This window comes from Capricornis sumatraensis, chromosome 1, assembly GCF_032405125.1.
Source record: "Capricornis sumatraensis isolate serow.1 chromosome 1, serow.2, whole genome shotgun sequence".
Lineage (NCBI taxonomy): Eukaryota > Metazoa > Chordata > Mammalia > Artiodactyla > Bovidae > Capricornis > Capricornis sumatraensis.
In genome coordinates, this window is record NC_091069.1 from 131,519,591 (window position 1) to 131,543,752 (window position 24,162).

Sequence of the window (24,162 nt, forward strand, 5' to 3'; positions counted from 1 at the left end):
AAGCTAGAAATATTCACAGGACTTTGTGCTAATCCAAAGAATTTGAATTAATTGAGTAACTTACCTACCATGAAGTATTTTAAACAGAGGATAATGTAGTTCCGCTCTTCATTTTGGAAGTAACAACTTGGAATCATGTGTACTCAGAACTGAAAGAGGATATTGGAAGCGGGGTGATGAATTAGAAAGACATGGCATTGCTCAGACACTTCTATTTGGTTTCAAAAGCTTTTTGCTTTGTCTTGCAGGTTGATCGCCAACCCCAGTTTATTCAAGGCTACCGAGTGATGTACCGTCAGACTTCAGGCCTGCAGGCTACAACAACATGGCAGAATTTAGATGCCAAAGTCCCAGCTGAGAGAAGTGCTGTCTTAGTCAATCTGAAAAAGGGGGTGACTTACGAAATTAAAGTTCGACCATATTTCAATGAGTTCCAAGGAATGGATAGTGAATCTAAAACAGTTCGTACTACTGAAGAAGGTCAGTATTCAGATTTCTAGCATGAACCAACCTTAAACCATAATGAGATCAACTTCTGTTGAAGCTCTAGTTTTGTCATCTTCCTTAGAAGAGTACCAACAGAGAATTCTGAAAGTGAACCTGAGAAGTGTCGTTGTTCTTCTTTTATTCTGAGAAGTTCATAGAATCTAGCAACTCAAAAATTGTTAGTGCAGGTTTGTGTGCCTGATGCACAGTGAGGCCAAACATACCAAAATGTTGGAGTTCAGAGCAGAGAAAGGTTTATTGCAGGGCCGTGCAAGGAGATAGGTGGCTTATGCCTTAAAAAGCCCTGACCTCCTCGAAAGGTTTCAGGAAAGCATAAAGCCAGATATGAGTGGTGGGAAGTCGAAGGGTCTGAGATCAGCTCATACACAGTTCTTTTATTGGCTGATGGTGAGGTAATAGGGTGGAATCACAGGGGTTAATAATATCAGTCCTTAGATTCCAATAGTCCTGGGGCTGTGTGCTCATGGTCCTCAAGCAGTTAACATCTTCCATTTTGTGGGGGCTTTTCCACATCTGTAAAACAACTCAGGAAACATGCATCAAATACTGTTATTGGTACTTCAGAGAGGGGGACTAAAGCAGAGGATAAGGGGAAGACATGTCCCAGGAAGGCACCATAGGGTCCTGTTTGGTTACAAACTGACATTCAAGTAGTTTGAATTTTTCTTAAGGAAACATTAGCTTCAACTCTTGTTTGTCTATACACTGGAATTTGATTGTAATACTTTCCCTTTTTGTTTTCACACATGGCTTTAGCTCATTTGGCTTCATTAAAGGACAGGCTAATGGAAACTCAAGTACACAGGCTGTTCTTTGTCACTCCTCTGTTGCTGGTGTAGTAAAGCCTGACATTGCCTTTTATAAGCCTCCTTCCCTATGAGCTGTGCCAGTCAGATTCATAATTTCTAATCCGGAAGGCCATTTGAATGTTTGCAATAGCATTCTTCTTAATGATGTCCCCTCTCCATTTCCCCTTGGTAACTTTTCTTGTTGCAGATGGTTTAAAATCAATCTGCGATGGACATAAAATTAATATAGTCTCAACTAGTCCATTTTCTAGTTTCCCCTTTCCTAAACTAGAAGTTGGCAATGAATGGTATCATCAAAGTACAAAAAGCCATATCCAAAGTATAATAAATCCCCACCTTTTCTGCTTCTCTGCTAATTTTTATGTAAAAAGCTTTTTATCTAAACGTATTTTATGTAAATCAGTATAAAAGCAGCCTTAAGAAAACATGTGTAGATTGTTCATGCTAGCATATAGATGTACATCTCCAACCAAAGAGCCTTTAAATTATATATATCTTATAATTAGCAATACAGAGAAAGGTTATCTTCACATTGGTTTACAGTATGATATACTGATATGGGCAGAAGTGCATATTTTTAAAGGCATCATTAATTGACCTTTAGGATTTATAAAGAAAAAATTACTAAAAATTAATAATAGGATCTTTGTCTCCCATTAAATTTTGCTTTATGTGGAAAATGTATAAAGTAATGAGTCGGGTGGGTAAATTTCATGCAGAATGCTGTGTTTGAAGCACACTTCCAAAAATCAGTTTCACTGCAGTTAGACTTTTTCTCCAGAACAGACATTTGTCACAGTTAGATTTACGTTCATCTCCTCTTTCTGTGGCTTCTGAAGGGAACAAATGGGGCTCAGCTGGGCTGTGTCTGGGAACGATGAGTGGCTTCTTTCACATCTGTGTAATAATTGACCTGTCAGGAAATAGGCACCGTGTTCTCGCCATGCCAGCAGTAAGGGAAATGAGAAACCAGTTCTCCAAAGTGTTACTTTTCAATAAAGTCTACCTAATGACTACAAAACCACTAGGCAAACAGTTGGATTTATGTCATTGTGCCACATTTCAGACCAGCATTATCACATAGAGGAGTAATAAAGAGCAGTATTGTGGTAACGTGTCTCTGTGTGTTTTCTACATGCACCATACTTCAGTGAAATGGGTTGTGATAATTTATCAAACATGGGAAACTTTATTGGTAAGCTTTTAAATATCTTTTATGATTGAAGCGTACACATTTTCAAATAACTAAATTATGTAGTTATGAAAACATTAATCTTATATGTAAAAATTCTTTCATACCTCAAAATTATATGACTTTTGCTTCAAGGGTTAGTACTTTGATTTGCTTTTTCACCTGTTGGCTTAAACTCAGTTATACTGAGAATTGATGTTTTCCAGGAAAATTAGTATGACTTAGCTCTCAAATACACTGGATAGGAGATATTACTACTGTCCAAAATCAAGAATTATTTCATATTCATCTTTTCTTTGTATAATTATAATTAGTTATGGGGAAAACCATAAAGGAAGAGAATTGTAGGAAATTAAAATCTGTCCATTTCATATTTGATCCAACATGAACTGTTTTCATTAATATCTTCCGAGTTCCTTGCCCATCAATGTAGAATAAGTTTCAAATCTTAAGTTATGAATCAGTTTACAGCAATCAATTATGTTTCTCATTATGAAAACAAAACTGTCTTTTCTCTGTGTTGGTGAAATTTATATCTATGTTTCTGTTTTTATGTATAAAACACAAACCAAACCAAAACAAAAAGATAGTCAGTAATACTACTACTCAGAAATAATGGCTGGTGAAATTTTGGAATGCATCCTCTCGGAGTACTTTCGATAGCAGTATTTTTGTTGTTGTTGTTTTGCTTGTTTGTTTGTTTTACAAAAGAGGAGCCTATTAGAGTCAAAAGAGTCAACGTTCTAAAATCAGACATATCTGGTTCAAGTTCTCCCTCACTGTTTAACTTAGATAAGTCTATTATAATAGCCTTCCTTTTCCTTATCTGTAAGACTAAGCTGGGTTGTTTTTTTATTTCCTGTGAATTTTTTTTGTGAGAGTGTTATTTTTATTGTGCAAATTAAATCTTACTCTTACCTTAGTTCTAGGCATATAGGAGACACAAATTCGAATGTTAGGTGTTAAACTTATTGTTGAGGACATATCACTGTAGCTGTTTTATTTGCTTTAAATCTCTCCATTATATTTAAAGGATTTTTTTAAAACACTCACTGTTCATTCAGAACTACTAGAAACAAGACCTTCTTGAATTTTGTCTTTATATTCATATTCTGTAAGCAGCATTAATGCACATTAAGACTTACAATTTGTCTTTATTCTAATGACTTCTTCTGCAGCCCCAAGTGCCCCTCCACAATCTGTCACTGTGCTGACTGTTGGAAGCCACAATAGCACAAGTATTAGTGTTTCCTGGGATCCTCCTCCTCCAGATCATCAGAATGGAATTATCCAGGAATACAAGGTAAGGCCTGGATGGAGAAGGAAGGTTCATAGATAAAACTTCCCAAAGAAGTCTCAAGGTCGTGTGGATGGGGAGCATTTCTGGTGGCCCTCTTACTGAGTTTGAGTGTAAAGAAGCATATGTTTGTGTGACTCTTAAAGAAGCAAATGCACAGAATTCATAGAACCTAAATCCAAGCTCACAAATAACACAAACTTATTTGGACAAGTAAACCATAATAGTGCAATGGTTATTTTATATATATATGTATTATATATATATTTATATATATATAAATTTATATATATAAATAGTGCAGTGGTTATTATATATATATTATATATATAAATAAATTTATATATATAATATATATATAATGTGGTTGCAGATCCTCAGGAATTTACAAAGATGGAGTAAAGGATAGATAGTGAAGCCCTATCCTAGAAACTGTCTTTATTTTTGTTAGATTTCTGTGTAATGGGATTATGTTGTTTAGTTACTAAGTGGTGTTCCTCTGACTCTTTGCAATCCCATAGACTGTAGCCAGCCAGGTACTCTGTTCATGAGATTCTACAGGCAAGAATACCAGAGTGGGTTACCGGTTCTTTCTCCAGAGGATCTTCCCAACCCAGGGATTGAACTCTTATCTCCTGCATTAACAAGCATTGGCAGGCTTTTGCAGGTGGATTCTTGCCACTGAGCTACCAGGGAAGACCACAAGCCTTAGGCAGCTATTTGTAAAACATTTCCTCATAAAAGAAGATGCTTTGTGGGTTTATAGTGTTGCCTGGAGAATAACAGGGATGGCGGAGTCTGGTAGGCTGCCATCTATAGGGTCACACAGAGTCGGACACGACTGAAGGGACTTAGCAGCAGCAGCAGCAGTGTTGGGATAGAGATAGGAAGTACCATCTCCCACTCCAAATTCTTTTACCAAGTTCTTGATGAGAGCCATACACTTAGTCTCTCAGTCATGTCTGACTCTTTGGGACCCCATGGACCCCTCCAAGCTCCTCTGTCCATGGGATTCTCCAGGCAAGAATACTGGAGTGGGCTGCCACGCCCTCCTCTAAGCGATCTTCCCAACCCAGGGATTGAACCCAGGTCTCCCATATTGCAGGGGGATTCTTTACCGTCTCAGCCACCAGGGATTCCCAGTCCAGGGATTGAACCCACATCTCCTGCATTGGTGGGCGGATTCTTTACAACTAAGCCACCAGGGAAGCCCTGAGAAAAGGGAGCCATTGAAAAAACAAATTTTAGAAAGGTTTTATTTTTCAACAGATGAGTTTGTTCCTATTTAGAAACAGAATATATCCATTGTTTCTTCACCATCATTTGAGAGACATCATTTGAGAAACACAAGTTGTCTAACTTTTAGAAATGATTCTGATTAATTGTGATATGATTAGACCACATGAGAAAGTAAAACATATCATTAAATCTTGTAAAAATTCAAAATTATGTGTTTTTTTGCCATTAATAAATATTTGTAGAATTCTGACAATAATATACTAAGTAGATCTATTAGAAAAGAAAACTAGACACCCCACCTCACCCCAGAAATGCATAGTTGGTATGTGAAATTAAGCTGAATAATTTTATTCAAAACATTATTACTTCTAGGGAAAAAAATGTTAAAGTACAGTTTTCCTAAGTTAATGGTTAAGTTACTGAAGCAAATGGACTAAATTTGCATAAGAATTTATTTTAAAATCATTCCTATCACTTTATAAAGAAATGTGTCTAAGAACATAAGAGTAAGTGCTTTTTATAATGGCATAATTACATAAATTCTGAAATTGTATAAGCATTAAGATACATTCATACTGGATGAAGCACAAGCTGGAATCAAGATTGCCGGGAGAAATATAACCTCAGCTATGCATATGACATCACCCTTATGGAGAAAGTGAAGAAGAACTAAAGAGCCTCTTGATGAAAGTGAAAGAGGAGAGTGAATGTTGGCTTAAAGCTCAACATTCAGAAAACTAAGATCATGGCATCCAGTCCCATCACTTCATGGCAAATAGATGGGGAAACAGTGGCTGACTTTATTTTTTGGGGCTCCAAAATCACTGCAGATGGTGATTGCAGCCATGAAATTAAAAGACTCTTATTCCTTGGAAGGAAAGTTATCACCGACCTAGACAGCATATTAAAAAGCAGGGACATTACTTTGTCAACAAAGGTCCATCTAGTCAAGGCTGTGGTTTTTCCAGTAGTCATGTATGGATGTGAGAGTTGGATTGTGAAGAAAGCTGAGTGCCAAAGAATTGATGCTTTTGAACTGTGGTGTTGGAGAAGACTCTTGAGAGTCCCTTGGCCTGCAAGGAGATCCAACCAGTCCATCCTAAAGGAAATCAGTCCTGGGTGTTCATTGGAAGGACTGATGTTGAATCTGAAACACCAGTACTTTGGCCACCTCATGCGAAGAGCTGACTCATTTGAAAAGACCCTGATGCTGGGAGAGATTGAAGACGGGAGGGAGGGGACGACAGAGGATGAGATGGTTGGATGGCATCAGGGACTCAATGGACATGAGTTTGGGTAAACTCAGGGAGTTGGTGATGGACAGGGAGGCCTGGCATGGTGCAGTTCATGGGGTCGCAAAGAGTCAGACACGACTGAGCAACTAAACTGAACTAAGACACATTGTTTTAAAAGCAAAAAATTATCTACCTTGGTGTGTGTGTCTGTGCTTTAATAAGTTTAGGATTTTACTTTTGTATCATCAAGGACTAAATATCTTCAGCTTCCACTGATTTAAATATTTATTTTTTTCACAACATGATAATTTTTCATAAATTGTAAATTTTCTCACTCATATCAGTTTGTCCTGTGTTGGTACAAATGTGTATATTTTGGTAAGAGTTAAATATTCCTCCATTAGTAACTTAGGCTTCATAGACTAAAAGAAGTCTGAAATTCAAAGTCATTATGTTAATTTAAAGAAAAAGAATCATTAATTTACCTATTTCAGAAACAAATCATGGATTTTCCTCCTTGCGTCTCCCCATGCAGATTATTAATTCTATATAATAGAAATAAGTGTACACAGAATGTTTTACAACACATTTTACAAGCAGATTTTCACATCCCAAAAGAAATTATGACTTTAAATTTAATTCTTATTGGAAGTGCAAGCTTAGCGTCCCTCACAGCAGTGTGTAAAGACTCCCCACCACTCCGTTCATTCTCATGCGTGTGTATGTGTGTGTAGATATGTTTTGATCAATATTAAGATTTATTACTGTCAGTGTAAATATTGACTTTAATTTTATCTCAGTCAATACCTATAACTTTAGTCAGTTAATCTTGTTAACTACTTCTGTGTAAGTTAATTTTTTCTTAAATGAAATATAAATTACTTAGATATGCACCTATATATTTTGGATACTACAACTCATAATCACCATATTTTAATAGATTATATGCATAGTAAATCTTGATAAATGAATTAACCAGAAGAATTTATGTGTTTTAATCCATACCTAAATACTTTTTGCAACCAAGGACCACTTTCCAGACTTTGCAGAGGTGTTGAAATTGAATCATTGTTCTGTGAGCATTCAGTGTGTGGGGTTTTTGGGGGATTTTTTGGCCACTCTGAATAACATGCTGGATTTTAGTTCCCTGACTAGGATCAAACCCATGCCCCTGGCTCCCCAATAGTAACATGGACTCAACCTGTGGACCACTAAAGAAGTCCCAAGTATTCAGTGTTCCTTGTAAAATACAAAGGAATGCTGCAATGTTTTAGTTTCCTTTATTTTTCCTTTAATACACACACATATGCACAGACATGCACACACACAAATATACATAAATATATATGTATGCTGCTGCTGCTGCCAAGTCGCTTCAGTCGGGTCCGACTCTGTGCGACCCCATAGACAGCAGCCTACCAGGCTCTGCCGTCCCTGGGATTCTCCAGGCAAGAACACTGGAGTGGGCTGCCATTTCCTTCTCCAATGCATGAAAGTGAAAAGTGAAAGTGAAGTCGCTCAGTCGTGTCCGACTCTTCGCGACCCCATGGACTGCAGCCCACCAGGCTCCTCCCTCCATGGGATTTTCCAGGCAAGAGTACTGGAGTGGGGTGCCATCGCCTTCTCCGAAAACAGACTAAATTAGGCATTCAAAAATGTCATTTACAAATAAGCCTAGAAAATAGACTGGTTACTATTAAAAAATGCAATCAATTATAATGAACTAATTACCAGAAAAGATAACTTTATATTCTTTTGATATTCACTTTACATTTCTATAGATCTGGTGTCTGGGGAATGAAACACGATTCCACATCAACAAAACTGTGGATGCAGCCATTCGATCTGTAATCATTGGGGGATTATTCCCAGGTATTCAGTACCGGGTAGAGGTTGCAGCTAGCACCAGTGCTGGAGTTGGAGTAAAAAGTGAGCCACAGCCAATAATAATTGGTGAGTACCAATCGATATAATCTGCGCTTTAGAATCAGTCAGCTGGTAACAAGGTGCGTTATTTTTTTGAATCTACATCCCAACAGTGCATATTTGGTAAATAATGAGTAATCTGATACACACATCATATAGGCAAATAGTTATGACTAGAGTTTCTAACAAAAAAGTTTAGCAATTGTTCATGCTCGTAGGGTATCCACAAACTTCTTAAAATAATAATGATTAAGATTTTAAATGCTGCAAGTTGGTTTGAAAATTACTTTTAATCAATAGTTTCATTTGTAATTTTGATGCTTTTGAAATATAGTAGGAAATGAGGCAGTTATTGAAGAAGGGTGTTATGTTTCACATTTATATGCTTTCTCTTAGCCAGAGAAATGTCAAAAATTAAACAGAAACAGGCCGAAAGAAACTTTGTAATCCAGATAAACTATCCCAAAGAAGAAATCCCTGTTCAGTCTACTATCATCATTATAGAAAATCGCTCCCTATCACCATGCATTATGTTTGACTTTTCTTGAAATATATATAAATGGAATTGTACAGAATATAGTATTTTGTGTCTGACTTCCTTCACTAAATGTAGTATTTTTGAGATTCTCACATATATGTATTATGCAATTCATACGTTTTGTTCCTGAGCAGTATTCAGTTGTGTGAACATATCATATTTTGTTTCTCTGTTTTTCTCTTGAGAGAATGTGTAAGTTTTTAGGAGGATAAATGTTTTTATTTTTGTGGAGAATGACCTAGAAGTAGAATTTCTGGGTAAAAGCACTGATGTATTTGAGTTTATAAGAAACTTAAATATTTCTTCATACTGTATAATTTTGTACTCTCACTGAAGAGGAATATGACTCCAAATTTTTCTACATCCTAACTGACATTTGATATTGCCATCTGTCATTATAGTCACTGCAGTGAGTTTAAGAGTCCCCTCACTGTCATTTTAACTTTAGTTTTCTGTGATGACTAATGATGTTGGGCAACTTCATGTGTTCTTATTGACCATTCACGTGTTTTCTTTTGTAAAATTTCCAAGTCTTTGCTTTTTAGAAATGGTGCCCTTTGTCTTTTGTTACTGATTAAGAGAAGTTATTTGTTCATTTTTTATATGTTTGCTGTCATAGATTTTTTTGCAGATATTTTCTCCCAATCTATGGCTTTCTTATTCCTTTTCTTAATGTCATCTTTTGAATGAGCAAAAGTTTTAAGTGCACGTGATGTGTAATTTATCAAAATTGTATTTCATGTTTAGTGCTTTCTAAGAAACTATGTCCTACATCTAGAGAGCAAATACTTTTTTCCAGAAGCTTTACAGTTTTCGATTGTATGCTTAGGTCTATAATTTGTCTTCAAGAAATTGCGTGTGGTTTGAGGGTTGAGGTTTATCTGCTTCCATATGTAAAATTAAAATACCTAGGCATATTTCACTGAAAAAGCTTTCCTTTCCTCAGTTAGCTAGCTATGTGTGCATCCATTCCGGATTCTCTGTGTCATTCCATTTCTTTATATATCTTCATAAGCCAAACTACTCTGTCTTGATTACTAATAGCTTATAGAAAGTCTTGGAGTCAAATAATGTGAATACTGCATCATTTTCTTCTCCAAAATTGTTTTCACTGTTTCAGACCTTTTGCGTTTCCATATACTTTTCAAAATCAGCATGTCAGTTTCTACAAAATTATATTGGAATTGAGATTGAAAATGCGGTGAATCTATACACCAAATTGAAAAGGTTAACTATTTTAATAGTCTTTGTTTCTCTCTGAGAACATGATATACCTCTCCATTATATATATTTATTTTCCTCAACAATATCTTGTATTTTTCAGTGTATGACCTTAACATATGTTTTGTTAAAATTTTTCTGGAGTATTTAATGTTTTTTTACACTGTTATTAGTGGATTTATAAAATTTCAATTTTCAACTATTTTGTTATATAAAAATGTTAATTTGCAATATCTCCTTATTTTTGTATTACCTTTAACTGAAATGTTTGAAGAATGAGCAGGAATGACTTCTCTTTTGTTCTTAAAAACTGTGAATTGATGCTCTCTCTATTTTCCTTTTTCATTGCCCACCTACCCTCTCTCTCTTTTCACCCTCTCTCAAATTTGAATCTTGATAAGGATCTATCAATTTCATTAATACATTCAACATACAAAGTTTTGGCTTTGTTAGTTTTATTTATTTTCTAATTAAGCAATTTCTGATATTCTTTCTTCTGTTTACATTAATGTTGCTTCTTAAGATAGAAATGATTGAGAATAAATCAGTGATTTGGGGCTTTATTGTGAATATTTAAAGTTTTAAATTTTCCTCTGAACACTTATTCAGATAAATTTTATAAATTTGGTGTGTTGTGTTTCCATTTATCATAAAGTTGAAAACATTTTTCAGTTTCTGTAAAGACTTTTGATTTTTGCAGAAGTTATTTGGAAATGTGTTAGTAAATTTCCAAATGTTTTACTATTTTCCATATAGCTTTTTGTTGATTTCTAATTTAATTTCACTGATATCAGAAAGTATATTTTGCATGAACTTAGCTTTTTAAATATTTTATTTTATAGCCCAGAATTTCACCTTAGTTAATGTTCCTTGTACATTTAAAAACTAGGTTCATTATTATTTTTCTAATTTGGAATGGAATGTTCTAAAAATATCAGTCAAATCAGTTTGTAGTATTATTCAGGTCCTTAGTTATTTCCTGTTTATTTGTTTTTAATAAATAAGAAAGCCTGAAAATTCAGTATAAGTATAGATTTGTATTTTTCTCCGTTTTTTTTTGTAAGTTTTTATTTCATGTATTTTGCTACTCTGTTTTAACTAAGTACATATTAGTATATTTGTCTTAGTTAACTTATGCTTTTTCATTATGAAATGCCCCACGTTATTTCCTGCTGCTGCTACAGAGAGCAATGGCAACCCACTCCAGTACTCTTGCCTGGTAGGCTGCAGTCCATGATATTTTTTTGTCTTGGAACTTACTGTTTCTGATGTTACTGCTGCTGCTGCTAAGTCGCTTTAGTCGTGTCCAACTCTGTGCAACCCCATAGACGGCAGCCCACCAGGGTCCAACGCCCCTGGGATTCTCCAGGCAAGAACACTGGAGTGGGTTGCCATTTCAGCTTTATAAGTCTTTGTGTTTTTTAAATTTTTTTCTGTCCTTTAAACTCCTATATCTCTGTATTTAATGTACATTTCTATTATTTAAATTACATATTGTTCAGCTTTATTTTTTATCCAATATGAAAATTTCTCGCTTTTAATTGGAGTATTTATTATCTTTGATGTGATCATCAATGTTTTGTAGCTTAGAGCTGCCCTCTTCCTTTTTTTTTTTTTAATTGAATTTGTTCTTACTTTTCCATATTTGCTAATTTCTTTAGGATGTATAAGATAACTTTCTGTAGAATATTTTATACTCACTATTGAACTGTTAAATATCCTTACTTTTACAATGATTGCTCTAGGACTGGCCTATATTATATCTTAGAAAATATAATTTCATTTCCTCCCTTTCAAGCTTGTTTGCTATTGGTTTACCTTTTACTTCTATACATGTAATAAAAACCAATAGAAATTCTGACTTTCTTCACTCTGTATGACAGATCTAGGTCCATCCAAATCTCTACAGATGACCCAATTTCATTCATTCTAATGGCTGAGTAATATTCTATTTATATTTGTATCATATCTTCTTTATCCATCATCTATTGATAGACATTTAGGTTGCTTCCGTATCCTGACTATTGTTAATAGTCAGTGCTACAATGAACATTGGAGTGCATGAATCCTTTTTTACTATGGATTTCTCAGGGTATATGTCCAGTAGTGGGATTGCTGGATCATGCGGTAGTTCTACTTTCAGTGTTTTAAGAACCTTTATATTATTCTCTGTAGTGGATGTATCAATCTGCTGTATAGCTCAGGGAACCTAGCTTGATGCTTTGTGGTAAACCAGATGGGTGGGATGGGAGGGTGGGGTGGGAAGAAGGTCAAAGAGGGAGGGGATATATGTACACATATGACAGATTCACTTCATTGTACAGCAGAAACTAACACAACACGTAAAACAACAATTCAGTGCAGTTCAGTTGCTCAGTCATGTTCCACTCTTTGCAGCCCCATGGACTGCAACACTCAAGGCCTCTCTGTCCATCACCAACTCCTGGAGTTTACCGAAACTCATGTCCATTGGGTCAGTGATGCCATCCAACCATCTCATCCTCTGTCGTCCCCTTCTCCTCCCGCCTTCAATCTTTCCCAGCATCAGGGTCTTTTCAAATGAGTCAGCTCTTTGCATCAGGTGGCCAAAGTATTGGAATTTCAGCTTTAGCATCAGTCCTTCCAATGCATATTCAAGACTGATTTCCTTTAGGGTGGACTGGTTGGATCTCCTTGCTGTCCAAGGGAGTCTCAAGAGTCTTCTCCAACACCACATTTCAAACACATCAATTCTTCAGTGCTCAGCTTTATAGTCCAACTCTCACATACAACACAACTACTGGAAAAATCATAGCTTTGACTAGATGGACCTTTGTTGGTTAAGTAACATCTCTGCTGTTTAATATACTATCTAGGTTGGTCATAACTTTTCTTCCAAGGATATTATCTGTGATATTATCTGTGTAAATGAGGTTATTGATATTATTCCCAGCAATATTGATTTCAGCATGTGCTTCATCCATTCCAGCATATCTCATGATGTACTTACTCTGCATATAAATTAAACAAGCAGGGTGACAATATACAGCCTTGACATACTCCTTTCCCAGTTTGGAACCAGTCTGTTGTTCCATGTCCAGTTCTAACTGTTGCTTTCTGACCTGCATTCAGATTTCTCAGGAGGCAGGTCAGGTGGTCTGGTATTCCCATCTTATCTCTTGAATTTTCCACAGTTTATTGTGATCCACACAGTCAAAGGCTTTGGCATAGTCAATAAAGGAGAAATAGATGTTTTCCTGGAGCTTTCTTGCTTTTTTGATGATCCAGCAGATGTTGCTAATTTGATCTCTGGTTACTCTGCCTTTTCTAAATCCAGCTTGAACATCTGGAACTTCACAGTTCATATACTGTTGAAGTCTGGCTTAGAGAATTTTGAGCATTACTTTGCTAGCACATGAGATGAGAGTGAGAGCAATTGTGTGGTAGTCTGAGCTTTCTTTGGCATTACCTTCCTTTGCAACCACTGCTGAGTTTTCCAAATTTGCTGGCATTATTTAGTGCGGCACTTTCACAGCATCATCTTTTAGGATTGAAATAACTCAACTGGAATTCCATCACCTCCACTAGCTTTGTTCATAGTGATACTTCCTAAGACCCACTTGACATCACATTCCAGGATGTCTGGCTCTAGGTGAGTGATCACACCCTCGTGATTATCTGGGTCATGAAGATCTTTTTTGTACAGTTCTTCTGTGTGTTCTTGCCACCTCTTGATATCGTCTGCTTCTGTTAGGTCCATACCATTTCTGTCCTTTATTGAGCCCATCTTTGCATGGAATGTTCCCTTGATATCTCTAATTTTCTTTGAGAGATCTCTTGTCTTTCCCATTCTGTTGTTTTCCTCTATTTCTTTGCACTGATCTCTCAGGAAGGCTTTTTTATCTCTCCTTGCTGTTCTTTGGAACTCTCCATTCAAGTGGGTTTATCTTTCCTTTTCTCCTTTGCCTTTCTCTTCTCTTGTTTTCTCAGCTATTTGTAAGGCCTCCTCAAACAACCATTTTGCCTTTTCACATGATCTCTCCCTTACTTTTTAGTCACACCGGCTGCTGTGAATGCTGCCCTCTGACATCTCCTACAAATAAAATTTTGATTTTCAGCTTGGGTTCTAGCTCCCTAGCACTGCATGGATTGAGCTCTTTAAGGGGCTAGAAAGCTTCATGAAGGCAGATTTTTTTTTCCTGACTGTTTTATTCTTTCAAAAGGCAAATCCATTCAGTTCACCCTGATTTTATTTGTCATTGTCTTTAGCTTGTTAAATATTCTTTCTAGAGTTTATATTTTTTAAAAATACTTGTCCAGAGTTTGAGACAAACAAATGTGCCATTCCCATGCTTTTCTGTTTATTTTCAGAAATGATGCATATAGAGCATACTATCAAAATCTGGGAAATTGTTTCTTATTACAAAGCCATTTATTGTAAATGAAGAGATTTAACATTAAGTCATATGCTTCCCAGGTGGCTCAGTGAGAAAGAATCCACCTGCCAATGCAGGAGACGCAGGAAATGTGGTTTCGATCCCATGGTAGGAAAGATTCCCCAGAGGAGGAAATGGCATCACACTCCAGCATCTTGCGTGTAAAATCCCATGGACAGTGGAGCCTACAGGCTACAGTGCATGGGATTGCACAGAGTTGGACACAACTGGGCACATGTGCATGAAATATTCCGTCATGATGTTAAAAATTCTTAGATTCTCCAAGTGTTCTTTCTTTTATATATTAAAAGCATTTAAAAAGTCATAGTATTAACTTTTCTTTAAATTGTATTCCCTTTCTTAATTAGTCATACAGATGGAATTAATTTCTTAACCTAAGGGAAGCCTATAATCTTGGCCCTTCTGAGATCTTCTAAAGTAAATTGGAATAAGAAGGAAATACAGGTACACCCAAAGGATTTAACAGATTTAGATATAGATATGCGTTCTTATTTCTACATGTTTTATAAATAATATTTAGAATATATTATTAAGAAATAAAGCAGTAAGTTTTCACTTTAAAAATATGAAACATATTTGAAAGGCTTGCCTGGTGGCTCAGACAGTAAAGAATTTGCCTGAAATGCAAAAGACCCGGGTTCAACCCCTGGGTTGGAAAGATTCCCCTGAAGAAAATAATGGCAACCCACTCCAGTATTCTTGCCTTGAGAATCCCAGGGACAGAGGAGCCTCATGGGCTACAGTCCGTGAGGTCACAAAGAGTCAGACACAACTGAGCAACTAACATACTTCAAAAGGTGTAGTTTTCTATGACAGCTCCTTGATAAGTAAGCAAAGCATATTTTTCACTGCTCCTCTAGCATATATATATAAAAGGTTTGACTGAATGTAATTTTTCTAAATCAAAGGCCAATAGGATTATCAAACATCTATATTTCCCTTTCATGGTTTTTTTTTTCTATTACCTTTGCTAATAAATAAATACTCTTGTGTTATTTTAAAAAGATTGAGTGATCAAGTGGATAATGAGTACCTTGTAATTTGTTTATATATCATGCAACTTTTTAGATTTTTATATGAAATAAAAATAAAATTATAAGTAATATTTCTATCTCCTCTTTATATGGATAAAATATACCTTATCCAAGATCTAATTATAGAAAATAGAATTGCACCACTTGAAATAAATGAAAAACACAAACAACACAGACACACACACATGCACAATTCAATTTGAAAAAGGCTATTTGACCTCGAAAGATTTATTTCTTTTTAATATCTACTGTTGTACTGTTTAATTGTTTCTTTAATTACTCCCACATATCTACCTTAACATCTTGTCTGATAACCTTATCTACACAACTGTTATTCCTTAGTTGAAAAGTGATTTAGTGATGGCTAATCTCCTCTTCTCTCTCAATTTATGCTTTCCCTATTGTCTACTCAGTACTGGAAACAGCACTTGAAGTGACTCAAGCTCTTCCTCATTTCCCCTTTGCTTTAATTAAATCATGTATTGGCATTTGATGTAATTTATGGCCGATAATTTTAGATTTGTCTTATGCCAGAAAATGTACTGTTTCATCTATTCCTTGTCAGCTTAGCTTTTATTCCAGAAAGGTACATTAAAAGGACTTTTAATTAAAATATTATATAAATATAATAAGCAGCCTCACCCAGGCTTAGCAGTAATATTGTTCTTTTGTCTGCCATTTCCACTGTTAAAGTGACTTTTACATTAAAATATCCATAATTCTGTTTGCAACTGCACACACAAAAAAGCAACCAAATATATTTACATATATAAGCATCAAACAGCCATGTCATATAATAAACTTATATTGACTTAAAAGTCTCAGTATTCTTGCTTAATAATACAGCTTGTTTCTATAATCATTTGGCCATTTCATGCTTACCTTACATAGTTGGTAATAATATGTGGAACAGCTGCAAACTTTCACAGTAATAGGTACAGTCGAATCTGATGTGTCTAATTAATTTTTAGTCCAACAAATTAGTTTGGTTCTTCATTACTCTCCAATGGGAGGAAGACATTATATTTCATTATATTTTTTTTGTCTGAAAGAGCAACACACTGTCACAGGTCACACACATCCCATATCTGTGCTCTAATTAGTTCAACTGACAACATTGTTTCAGAAGTACTAGCTGTACAAGAAACACTAATACACCTTGGGCAACATAAATATTCCACTATATTCAATATGATGTTTTATGACTCTTTTACACAAATGAAGGACAAATTTTCTTTTCTGATTGTGCTATGAGGTGTTTTCTTTTTAGTTACAGATAGTGTTTAGCACAGTCAACATATATGAATATGAGCTCATTTTAAATACATTTTAGACTATGTTTATATGTATAATGATTCAAAGCAAATAGATTAGGAAAATGAACCAGATTTTACTACACAGCTAAAGATGATTTTTAAATCTGAAAATTAAAACAAAAGAAACTTCAGAAATGAAATACTGGGCTACATAAAAATTGGACATATCAATGGAACATTACGTTGTAGGATGGGCATGATGAAGGACACAAACAATAAAGACCCAACAGAAGCAGAACAGATTAAGAAAAGTTCGCAAGAATACACAGAAAAACTATACCAAAAAAATCTTAATACTCTGGATAACAATGATGATGTGGTCACTCACCTAGAGCCAGACATCCTGGAGTATGAAGTCAACTGGGTCTTAGGAAGCATTACTATGAACAAGCTAGTGGAGGTGATGGAATTCCAGTTGAACTACTTAAAATGCTAAAAGATTATGCTGTTAACATGTTGCACTCAATATGTCAGCAAATTTGGAAAACTCAGTACTGGCTTGGGATAAGAAAGGTCAGTTTTCATTCCAATCCCAAAGATGGGCAATGCCAAAGAAAGTTCAAACTACTGTACAGTTGCGTTCATTTCTCATGCTAGTAAGTGTATGCTTTAAATTCTTCAAACTAGGCTTCAACAGTATGTGAACAGAGAACTCCAGATGTATAAGCTGGGTTGAGAAAAGACAGAGGAATCAGAGATCAAATTGCCAACATCTCTTGGATCACAGAAAAAAGCAAAGGAATTCCAAAGAAACATCTACTTCTGCTTCACTGACTACACTGAAGCCTTTGATGTATGGATCACAACAAACTTTGGAAAATTCTCTAAGATATGAGAATATCAGATCACCTTACCTGTTTCCTGAGAAAGCTGTGTACAGGTCAAGAAGCAACAGTTAGAACAAGACATGGAACAACTGACTGGTTCAAAATTGGGAAAGGAATATGACAAGGCTGTCTATTGTCACCCTGCTTATTTAAATTATATCCAGAGTATATCATGCAAAATGCCAACCTGGATTAATCACAAACTGGAATGAAGATTGTCAGGAAAAATGTCAACAACCTCAGATATCCAGATAATACCACACTAATGGCAGAAATTGAAGAGAAAAGAGACTCTTTATGAGGGTGATAGGAGGGAGTGAAAAACCTGGCTTGAAACTGAACATTCAATAAATGAAGATCAAGTGATCCGGACCCATCACTTCATGGGAAATAGAAGGGAGAAAAGTGAAAGCAGTGACAAGTTTTATTTTGGGGGGGGCTCCAAAATCACTGCAGATGATGACTGCAGCCATGAAATTCAAGGATGCTTTCTCCTTGGAAGGAAAGCTAAGACAAACCTAGACAGCAAATTAAGAAACTGAGACATCACTTTGCCAGTAAAATTTCATATAGTCAAAGCTATGGTTTTTCCACTAGTCATGTACAGATGTGTGAGCTGGACCATGAAGAAAGCTGAGTGCCAAAGAATTGATACTTTTGAATTGTGGTGCAGGAAAAAATGCTTGAGAGTCCCTTGGACAGCAAGGAGATCAAACCAGCCAATCCTAAAGGAAATCAACCCTGAATATGCATTGGAAGACTGTTGCTGAACATGAGTTTCCAATACATTGGACACCTGATGGGAAGAGCTGAGTCTTTGGAAAAGACCCTGATGCTGGGAAAGATGGAATGCAAAAGAAGTGAGCAGCAGAGCATGGGATGGTTAGATAGCATCACTGACCCAATGAACATGAACGTAAGCAAACTTTGGGAGAAAGTGAAGGACAGAGGAGCCTCACGTGCTGCAGTCTACAAGGTCACAAAGAGTCAGACACGACCTAGCAACTGAACAACAAATAACAAACAAATGGGCATTCTGATTGGCTTAACAAAGTAAAATTTTCATTCTTATTCATAGTCAGCCTAATATGGGTTTGCAGAATGGAGGATGGGGTTTCTACTCCATAGAGTTTTTCATGAAACGTGGATCCTTCCAGTCAATGGTGTACCGTCTCTCATAGGATCAGCATCCTAAAACTGATCCCTTGTTCTATCCAACACCTTAGGAAAAAGAGTATGAAGTGCTGTCACAGTGGTACATGGATTGGTCCAGAGATACCATGCATCTGCCTGTGTACAATTGTCCAATATTCAGTCACTTTGTGGCACTCAACTACAAGGGAGGGTGGGAGATACAGGCTAATTTTCTCCTCTGGAAGAAAGGTGAAACCTTGGTAAACAAGTCACCTATGGTTTGAAGGGCTCTCACATCTAGATAATGTACAACTTATATTCCTACCTGGGGCTTCCTTGGTTACTCAGATGGTAAAGAATCTGCCAGCAATGCAAGCATGACTGGGCACACACACATGTCCATGTAAAGAGGTTCATAGGAACACTAGAATCTGTGACTCAAGTTATGGCCCAGGTAAAGCTGAGTTACTTAAGACCCACTCAGGTAGGAGTAAAGTAAAAGTAAAGTCTTAGTCGTTCAGTCCTGTCCATCTCTTTGTAGCCCACCTGGCTCCTCTGTCCATGGGATTCTCCAGGCAACCTACTGGAGTGGGTTGCCATGCCCTCCTCCAGGGGATCTTCCTCATCTCCTTTGTCTCCCACATTGCAGGTAGATTCTTTACTGCTGAGCCACCAGGGAAGTCCACTCCTTACATTCATCATCTGGATTGATCCTCCCAAATATATGAAATAGACACTACTGTCACCAGCTAACAGAAACAGGGATTCTAGAAGATTAAGTGCCCTACATAAACCCACTGCTTTCCTAGCTAGGAAGTGACAGAGATGATACTCAAATGTGGAACTTCAAAGGCCTTGCTGTTTCCGGTATGTTACAGTGCCAGGATAACTGAAGCAAGAGAATTACATGTTCCTTTGATATGATAGGCTGAAATTTGCCATTTATATTTTGCTTACAATTTATTTTTTAATTATTTGTTTGCTCACTAATGAGATATTAATATGAGAATTCACTTAGTTTCCAGTTTCTGAATTCATTCATCTATTAAATAAGCACCTAACTCTTTACTCATTAGTAACGTTAGAATTCCATGAGTCTTGCTGCTAAGTCACTTCAGTCGTGTCTGACTCTGTGCGACCCCATAGATGGCAGCCTACCAGGCTCCCCTGTCCCTGGGATTTTCCAGGCAAGAACAATGGAGTGGTTGCCACTTCCTTCTCCGATGCATGAAAGTGAAAAGTGAAAGTGGAGTCGCTCAGTCGTGTCCGACTCTTCACGACCCCACGGACTGCAGCCCACCAGGCTCTTCTGCCCATGGGATTTTGCAGGCAAAAGTACTGGAGTGGGGTGCCATTGCTTCAGTCAGTCAGTCAGTCAGTCAGTTCAGTCACTCAGTCGTGTCCGACTCTTTGGGACCCTATGAATCGCAGCACGCCAGGCCTCCCTGTCCATCACCAACTCCCGGAGTTCACTCAGACTCACGTCCATCGAGTCAGTGATGCCATCCAGCCATCTCATCCTCTGTCATCCCCTTCTCCTCCTGCCCCCAATCCCTCCCAGCATCAGAGTCTTTTCCAATGAGTCAACTCTTCGCATGAGGTGGCCAAAGTACTGGAGCTTCAGCTTTAGCATCATTCCTTCCAAAGAAATCCCAGGGTTGATCTCCTTCAGAATGGATTGGTTGGATCTCCTTGCAGTCCAAGGGACTCTCAAGAGTCTTCTCCAACACCACAGTCCAAAAGCATCAATTCTTCGGTGCTCAGCTTTCTTCACAGTCCAACTCTCACATCCACACATGACTACTGGAAAAACCATAGCCTTGACTAGATGGACCTTCATCGGCAAAGTAATGTCTCTGCTTTTGAATGTACTATCTAGGTTGGTCATAACTTTTCTTCCAAGGAGTAAGCGTCTTTTAATTTCATGGCTGCAGTCACCATCTGCAGTGATTTTGGAGCCCCCAAAAATAAAGGCTGACACTGTTTCCCCATCTATTTCCCATGAAGTGATGGGACCGGATGCCATGATCTTTGTTTTCTGAATGTTGAGCTGTAAGCCAACTTTTTCACTCTCCTCTTTCACTTTCATCAAAAGGCTTTTTAGTTCCTCTTCACTTTCTGCCGTAAGGGTGGTGTCATCTGCATATCTGAGGTTATTGATATTTCTCCCGGCAATCTTGATTCCAGCTTGTGTTTCTTCCAGTCCAGCATTTCTCATGATGTACTCTACATATAAGTTAAATAAGCAGGGTGACAATATACAGCCTTGACGTACTCCTTTTCCAAACCTGTTTAAAAACGTGGATTGAGATTGTCTTTATTATGTCTGAGAGGGCTAAAGTGTCAGAAATGTGACAACTTCTAAAATAATCTTGGTCTAGATTTAAATGTATGATTTGTTACATAGACCTTAGAATTAACTTTCAAGTTGTTTTGTATCTAACTTCATATGGAGTTTCAAGTTGTTTTGTAGCCAGCTTTCAAGTGGATTTTCAAATTAGTTTCAAATACTTTAAGGGCGTTTAGAAGTTTTATCTTTCTGTGAGATTTTAACTATAGATACTAATCTCTATGAAAAGATGTTTATGTTATTTTCATTATTTAATATAGCAGTTTCAATACCTTGCAGAAAATTAAAGTATGTTTGATCAAGGTAAATTATTTGGTAAAATATCAAGAGAAATATTTTGATCATCTGTTTTAGGCAGTGCTGTAGGGGAAAAGTAGTTTGCAAATACCCAGTTTAAATGTTGTAGTTGCTTTTCTTTTTTTAAATGAGAATTGTCTTACAAAATCCTTTACCTAACTAAAGAAAAGTTATTATTATTTCAGCTCACACGCTGTTTTAGTACTTATATATGAGGCAATAAATCAAGAAGTGATTCTGAATCTGTCCATAGTAAAACAAAACACAGTGTTCTTAATCACATTTCAAACTTATGATTTGATTCTTCTTTTGAAACTTATAAAATCTGCTTACCAGTAAATTGTGACAGGGTCAGTACACAACAAATATTACCTGCTTCAAAGAAGGTTACAATCTTCTGTGCCTTTGGTGTAGCACGCATGTATTTTTGTGGGGTTTTGGGTCTTAATATTTATTAGCACTAACACTATTGTTTCTTCCATAGGGGGACGAAATGAAGTTGTCATTACCGAAAACAATAACAGCATAACTGAGCAAATCACTGATGTTGTGAAGCAACCAGCTTTTATAGCTGGTATTGGTGGTGCCTGCTGGGTAATTCTGATGGGTTTTAGCATCTGGTTGTACTGGAGAAGAAAGAAGAGAAAGGGACTCAGTAATTATGCTGGTAAGAGGCTATTTCCAGCTAAGAAAATGTCTTAGCTCTAGAAATGTGATAAAATGCAAGGGAAGGAATGAAATGGAATATGAATGAGTGAATGAATGGGTGTTTTTTGCTTGATTTAAACCATTATAAACAACATGCTTTAACACTGCTCTTCATCATATCACATTATGACCATAAGACCATCTTTTTGCCTGTATCTCCAAGGCATAAGAAGAGTGCATACCAATAAAGTGATTAGCCATTTTTCTTAATAGTTCAAAACACACACACACATAGACTTTGCAAACTATGACACCATGTTTGAGAAGTATAAGCAGGAGCAAGAGCATTCCTAAAATGCTCAGGAAAAAAAGAGAAAAGATTTGAAATGTAGTTTTTTGTATTTACAATAAAGATTACAAAGGGAAATGTATCCCAGATGGAAAATACAAACCAAACAAAAAATTTCACGAGGATTGATGAAACTGATGAGGCATGATTTGTTTTACTAGTCACTTAAATAGAATGTCTATTTTAAAGTGACCAATGAGCATTTTAGAAAGAAGAAAAAACAGAAGCAAAAGAAAGAGAAGAAAAACAAGATCCTAGATGTTCTACTTGTTTGCAAAAATGTTTTCTTTGAATCCAGAACAGGAATTTTAAGGATGTCCAAAGTTATGGCCTTCAAAATGTATCCAAGGCAGAAAGAGAAAATTATCATCAGTGAGTGAAAAATGACCTCGATAATGAAGCTCTGTTCAGTTAAAGTTTGAATTGCATTCATTTTAAGTACTTTCTCTAACAATGATAAAAAAATTGCCTCACAAATACTTTACATTTTCTAGAATTTTCAAGGGAACAGTTTTAACTTATCATTGTCCTACATATACTTTAAAAATCTTTGAGATATTTTATTCATCTTCTAGTTCTAATTTTTACTTTAATAAAAAGCATAAATGTCTTCATAAGTGATTTTGACAGAGGCTTCGTTACTTATTAAGCTTATCAGCTGCTATAACTTGTAGGCATCTAAGCTTCTGAGAATAGTTCAGAATGAAACAAACAGCATCCATTTGGTTGTTTTTCCTGTTGTTGAATAGTATTTAAATATGATCAGTTGATGATCACATTTGCTGCTCATGACGATAGCTTGTAGAAATGTTTGTTAGTTACTGGTTAGAATATATTCCTAGATGTAGAGAAGATAGTTAGTGTATTCATTGCAGAAGGGTTTCCATAGTTTGTGACTTGCTATTGCTGTGCCATTCTCATTTCTTATTGGTTGCTGATGCTTGCTTCCTTATGCTTTGTCATCTGAGTGCTTTATCACCCTGCCAATGAAGGATTCTTCCTGGAAAGGGATGCTGGGCAATGACTGCTGAGTGTCAGAGTCATGAACATGAATGAGACTTTGATGTTACTTCTTGTTTTGCAGTCCAGTCCCCTGCTTTCATTCCTTGAAGATACTGTCCGTTTACCTGTCTGTTTAGTCAGTCACCATGTTCTTTTTTTAAAAATTTTCATTTTTACTTTCACCATGTTCTGTTTCATCTCTGTGACATGCTCATATAAATCAAAGACTTTTTGTGTTTATCTCTTTGCTTGACTTTAGTGAAAATAATAGACTGACAGTGTTAGTCACTTCAGTGCCATATTTGTAGTGATGCAATTTTATCCTCTGTAGGATTTTCATTCACTTCTTCCAAATAGCATTACTCTCATAATTAGTAGTTATGTTTTTTTGTAAAATCATGTCAGAGAGCCTTTCTTCTTTTCTTTCTTCTTCTCTTTAAAAACAGCAGTTCTTTACATTTGATTGGAAAATATCTGTTGGTCTTTGAGCTGGACAAGAATAGCACATTTCCTGTTGTCATTTCTCATTGTGATTGATATCCATCTGCTTGTAGAAGAACTGCTAACTCAGAAGGTGCTATGCCCTTCAGATATTTTGGAATCAGGCCAAGCCACAGAGCAGGCTTTCTGAACCTTTATCCTTAATTGATAGATGGCTGACTCTCAGAATGGATTCACCTTCAGCTGGAAATTTGCCTTCCAGCAACTGCTGTTCTCTTCTAGGTGAGAAGCAAATGAAAATCCACACTACAGGTACTCAGCACTGCATATCTGACTTGGTAATATTCTCTACTCATTTCCCCCC

At 36.4% G+C, this 24,162-nt stretch overlaps 1 protein-coding gene across 1 annotated transcript in view; it reads left to right on the forward strand.

Moving 5' to 3' along the window:
- ROBO2 (roundabout guidance receptor 2) overlaps positions 1 to 24,162 on the forward strand; it is a 652,483-nt gene that overhangs the window by 571,387 nt on the left and 56,934 nt on the right. Inside the window, exons 15-18 of the mRNA XM_068968049.1 lie at positions 249 to 480; positions 3,687 to 3,811; positions 8,061 to 8,232; positions 21,843 to 22,025. Of these exons, the coding sequence (XP_068824150.1) occupies positions 249 to 480; positions 3,687 to 3,811; positions 8,061 to 8,232; positions 21,843 to 22,025 (712 nt within the window). The remainder of the gene's footprint in view (positions 1 to 248; positions 481 to 3,686; positions 3,812 to 8,060; positions 8,233 to 21,842; positions 22,026 to 24,162) is intronic.